General features: G+C 36.2%; 1 protein-coding gene across 1 annotated transcript in view; it reads right to left on the minus strand.

Annotated features, from left to right (window-relative positions):
• The window catches only part of LOC135209567 (low-density lipoprotein receptor-like), a 33,491-nt gene extending 27,899 nt beyond the window's left edge, over positions 1-5,592 (minus strand). The window contains exons 1-2 of the mRNA XM_064242226.1: positions 5,316-5,592; positions 25-57 (exon numbers count right to left, since the gene is read on the minus strand). Of these exons, the coding sequence (XP_064098296.1) occupies positions 25-57; positions 5,316-5,580 (298 nt within the window). The 5' untranslated portion in view covers positions 5,581-5,592. The remainder of the gene's footprint in view (positions 1-24; positions 58-5,315) is intronic.
• Positions 5,593-6,000: the final 408 nt, after the last annotated feature.

Raw genomic sequence — 6,000 nt, forward strand, 5'->3', positions numbered from 1 at the left:
GAACGGTGAAGAAATCGACACTACCCTCCATCATTGTTTGTATCGTAGCTTGCTGTTCTGAAAAGAAAAAAAAATACCATTAATTAAGTGACTTAACTCATTGTGACATATTGTTTATTTTGTGAAATTCGACATAACTTTAGTACAAACTCTCTCAAGTGTTTACAATGTTATTTGTGAATGAATCTGTCTAGTCTTACAACATTTTATTATTATTATTATTATTATTAGTAGTAGTAGTAGTAGTAGTAGTAGTAGTAGTAGTATTGCTCCATCTACTGCATTTAACTTGTAAATAGTCTTCTCTAGTGTTTTGTTTTTAAAAATACTTGTTTGAAAGAGGGTCTCCTTCCAACGAAACCTATTCACATGGAACAATCACATAGGGTCTATTGACTTAAAATTCAAACTTCCAAAAAATGTTGGTGTCGGCCTACCACGGCAGACCCCACACTGCAGCAGTAACTGATCAGGATACAGACCCAGTGACTTTTTATAACACCAGCAAGTAATATGAATTGTCTGCTTTCAAACGGCAGTAAGAGATAACAAAGTAGTTGGAGATGTTTGTTATGTTTATAAACTTTAAATATCCCTGTCTTACTTTCTTAATATCGTTAGATAATTATTTTTCCGCTGTTGACACTTCTTCATTTTTATATCTTCCAAATCAACAGGTCTTTATTTTTTATGTCCCTTCTCCTCCTTGAGCGATCACTTTTGCTAAATTTTATTTAACTAACTTGTTCCTTGTTATCAGTCCTATATAAAAATATAGATTCTCTGTGCCTATACTTTTTTTTATACTCTTTACAATTAGTGATGAAATTAAAAAATGGTACTGCTTAGAAATTCACAATATGATTTTGTAAGAAATGGTTATAATACTACATAACTCCTCTTTAAAATTAGTGATGAAATTCATTAATGGTACTGCATAGAAGTTCACACAAACTGTACAATATGATTTTGTAAGAAATGGTTATCATACTACATAACTCCATCTACAGATTCAGGCGTAGAGCTGGTCGCAATATGGCTGAAATCGTATGTAATGGACCGAGATAGAAATATAGAACCTGTATGCCTGTATGTCCTTTCATACTGTTAACAATTAGAGATGAATTGCATAGCTGATGCCGTAGACAAATTCACATACTAATCTCTTTATAATCCCTATCCGTCAGTTATACGAATCTTCTTGTATTGTCTTTTGCTGCATTTATGTCAGTTTCTGCTCAGTAAAGGACTTTTAACGTCGAAAGGTCTCGCGAATTCCTCCTTCGTACATTTTTCCTTTCGTGGCATATATCCTTTATTTAATAGGGTTTCACGTTTCCTGACTTTTCGTGATTCAGTTTTTTTTTTTGTGTTTATACCAGCATACTGATAATAATTACGATTTTGTTCAGATTACAATCCTCATTACAGGCTCCTGACGTTGAGGGCGGCAGTTTGCACCCAAGGGTCTGAAAATCGGCCTGTCAACGGTGTGCCGGGCGAGGATTTGAGCGACTTAGAGCCACAGAAATTGTCCCAATTTCTGCACAAGAGTCGTTGATTAAAAACATCCTCTTGATACGTGAGGCCTTTCGGTCGTATGTGTGCCATGCTGTGCACTATGTTGTTTATTGCAGCAAATCGTTGAAAAGGACGAGGGGTTATGCAAACTAATAGCCAAAGTAGTCGGGGAGAGTAAAAACTTTAAGTATGTCCCAGGTGCAATGAATATCAGTGAATAAAAGCAAAAAGATTCTCAAATTACGTTCTTGATGAAGCAAGCTATCACTCGTGAAAGAGACAATTTATATTTGATGAGTATACAGGAATAGTTTAGCAGCGCTTTGAATGATAGTGCTTTACCATACTTAAGATGGAAAGGCTAGCTTATTTCATTGACTTCCATGTTAAATATGACCATATATATATATTATATAATATCTAATATTAATCATATTATATTATATATATAATATATATATATATATATATATATATATATAAATCTAGGTTTCAATTACCACGGATTGCTGGAAACGGACAGCAATTCCCTATCCCAGATAATATTAAATTTTACATAAAGGCCTATTTATTACATTATCCGAAGACTCAACACAATCAAAAGGAAAGTATATTTCCGTAATGGTAATTCTGAACATTGATTCAAGTCTTCAGTTTCCACAATTCACTATTGTTTACATTATCATCGTCACCTTCTATTCAAATGGATCTATAACTTTTCTATTCCGGTACTGACTTGCACTTTTTATTTACATGATGAAGGTAGTCTGTGATTAGTTTTATGCAAAACTGCATTTGATATTGCCTGTGTAAGGGGTCTTTGCAGCATAATATGACAAAATGATGATCTGTCTACTGATTCATCTACCTTTCAACCATTCCATATTGATTGAATGTCTTTTAGAGCCTTATTAGAGAAGAGGATGGTAAATCACATTTGATTATTTCATGTGTAAAGATTCTCTTCAATATATCTTTGCAAAAACTGTACCTATCTATTTATCCATTTAATTATCTACCTTTTGATAATGACTAAATACCTTTTATGATTTTAGGGAAAAGTTGAAAATCTTCATAAAGAAAGACTGATTGACTGGTAAAATTAATTTATTATTATTATTATTATTTTATTAAAAGTAATGGCTACTTCAGCAGCGTTACCAACTTGTAGAGATTCTTTCTCTATTTTGCGAATCAGCGGCCTTTTTCAGTGCTACTTATTATTTTATTATTATTTTATTCTTATTATTAGTTTTATTATTATTATTATTATTATTATCTTATTATTATTATTTTATTACCTCCATCGGTTCAATTTAGAAAATCCTTAGTTTTGTTTTTGTTTCAAGAAACGATAACTTAAAGGTCCATGTGCTGATTTGACATAGAAAATATATGACACACCTGGAAGAATTTTTTTATATCTATTGTTTATTTATATATTTATCTATCTCTTGTTACGTATTGTTGTATGTGGTGATGTTAATCATAAATTAAAAACTGACCAAGGTATCAATATAATTATGTTTCATTAAAAGAGTTTACACATCAAAACGTTGGTGTTTTAAACTGTGATGTTAATTTTCAAATTATGATAGGTTACCTTATAAAATTTCAATTCATTATTTTATTTTTTTTTTTTTTTTTTTTTTTTTTATTTTTTTTTTTTTTTTTTTTTTTTGCTCTTAATCACAGTTGCTCCAATTCGACTGGGTGGGTGGTTTAATTTATATGTGGGGGTTGGGGGTTCCGGGTTTGCAATCCTGCCTCCTTATGGAGTCCATCACTTTCCTTACTATTGTGCGCTGTTTCTAGGATCATACTCTTCTTGCATGAGTCCTTGGAGCTACTTCAGCTTCTGTTTGTTTTTTTTCTAGGATTTCCTTTTGCAGGGATTTCTTCGGGATCGTGCCTAGTGCTTAGCCTATGATTATGGGTACGATTTTCCACACTGGCATTATCCCATTATCCTTCTTAATTTTTAGTTCTGGCATTTTCCGTAGAATCTTGATGACTTATCCCATTTTTTCCCTCCTTTCCTTTCTTCTTACGACTCTGGTGTCCCCATGGGTAATTGCGAAATCAGTGAGTGATACGGTTTCTTCTTGACTTTGTCAATATCAACGTCCCACGTCTGGTTTATTTGCACGTATCACCGTCACCCGCCTCCTATGCCGTTCTGATACCATAGTACCCAAGGAGGATTCTTTGCCTGATCGTTTTCTATTGCACTTCCCATCAGGTTGGTGCTCGTAACCGACTTATTACTGCCAAGGTAGCTGATGTTTTTTATTATTATTATTATTATTATTATTATTATTATTATTATTATTATTATTATTATTATTATTATTAGTTTAAGCCTTAATACACATCAAGGTTGTGTTTTTCTGTGATGTTAATTTTAGAGTGATAGGTGCGTATGAAATTTAATTCATTATTATTATTATTATTATTATTATTATTATTATTATTATTATTATTATTATTATTATTATTATTATTATTCAGTAGACGAAAACAATTCATATGGAACAAGCCTACAAAAGGGGCCATAGACATATGTGGTGTCCAAAGTAAGAGGGTAACAGGAACCAGGAGGCACATAAATATTGAAATAAATATTCTAATATTTATTTAAAAGCAAGTATTAAAAAGCTTTAAAACAAACAAATCGAGTAAACAAACACGCCTTCAGGGACTCCAACCCCCCAAACAGGACGATCAAACAAACTTGCAGGCGAGTGGCCCAGCCATGAGGGCGATGGACGTAACTCTCTCTCTCTCTCTCTCTCTCTCTCTCTCACCCTCTCTCTCTCTCTCTCCAACTTCCAAAGGATATAAACTAACGCGACCTTGACAAGGCTTTATTAACCTTTGCGCTGGGGGTAGGAGAGAGAGAGAGAGAGAGGGGTGGCTACTACTCCATCAACATTAAGACTTGCCTAATGCGTCATTGCACCGAAAGAGAGACGGGGGGGGGGGGGGGGGGGGGGGTAGGGGGGGGGGGGGGGGGGGGAACCATTTCTCATTGAGAGCCAGATCTATTTACATCTCAGGCGTTTTGAGCCGAGCTGGGAGTTACGATGATAGAATGGGTAAAGTCTCTGTCTCTGTTATTACGCGATTACGACGAGAGGTTTCCCTCGAGCTGAGACGCTTGGGAAATCGAAGGCTTATGGGAGATGCTTGATTAAAGAGAGAGAGAGAGAAAGAGGGGGGGGGAGTAAGCTCTGATACACTGCCAGCCATAAGACAACACACGTATCTATTTATAACTGATTCATTTCGTCTACAGGAATAAAAATATCTAAGGGAAAACTCAAACCAATGACTATGAAATACAATGTCAGCTCTCCTTTCACATTTAGAGAACGTTCAACGAAAGTATCCTCAGCTAACCAACCAATGCCCAAGAAAACGATGCCAGTTTAGAGAAAGTCAGTTTAGAGAAAGTTCAATGAAAGTATCCTCAGCTAACCAACCAATGCCTAAGAAAACGACGCCAGCTTTCCTTTGATCTTGAGAGAAAGCCAAAAGAAAGTATCATCCGCTAACCCACCGATGACTAAGAAAACGATGTCAGTTTAGAGAAAGTCAGTTTAGAGAAAGTTCAATGAAAGTATCCTCAGCTAACCAACCAATGCCTAAGAAAACGACGCCAACTTTTCTTTGATCTTGAGAGAAAGCCAAAAGAAAGTATCATCCGCTAACCAACCGATGACTAAGAAAACGATGCCAGTTTAGTGAAAGTCAGTTTAGAGAAAACCAAGCGAAAGTTATCCTCAGCTCACCTTCAATTTTCTGCAGGACGTTCTGCTGCCCCTCGACGATCGTCCTCAAGACATCCTCAGGCTCCGTCTGCTCTTCAAGAGACGCCGAAGAAGCGAAGGAAAACACCACCAGGAGAAGGAAGCCGCTCAGCCGTCCCATCCTGACGAACTTGGCTACACTGACTGACTGACTGACCGACTGGCCCGCTGACTGGCCAGAGCCGCCGCCGCCGCCAGCCAGCCAGCTAGCCGAGGGCTCTAGAACAGTGGGTGGTATCATCATCATGGATGCTTAAGAAGGAAATCCTGGGCATCAACCATATGGATGACACAATGGCACTGCTAGCTCCGCGGCGGCGGCGGCTGTGCTGCCGAGTCGTCACTTCTGCAGGAGGCCTTCAGAGAAATGGGGCTTATTTGGGACGCGAAGTTTTTTTTTTTTTTTTTAGTTTTTTTTTTTTTTTTTTAGCTTTTCGTGTGCTCATTTTAACCCTAGTTTTTTCACTCCATTTCGTTGTGTGCTGTGATTATCAGCATATTTCCAACAACTTATTCCATGTCGTATTTATTGTTAAGGAGATTAAACTCCTATTCATATAAGACAAGCCTACAGAAGCGGCCATTGACTTGAAATTCAAGCTTCATAGTATTAGAATATTAGACTATTTCGTCTATTGAGTATCAATACAATAACAGTACAATGCAT

The sequence above is a fragment of the Macrobrachium nipponense genome, chromosome 38 (assembly GCF_015104395.2).
Source record: "Macrobrachium nipponense isolate FS-2020 chromosome 38, ASM1510439v2, whole genome shotgun sequence".
In the NCBI taxonomy this organism is placed as follows: Eukaryota; Metazoa; Arthropoda; class Malacostraca; order Decapoda; family Palaemonidae; genus Macrobrachium; species Macrobrachium nipponense.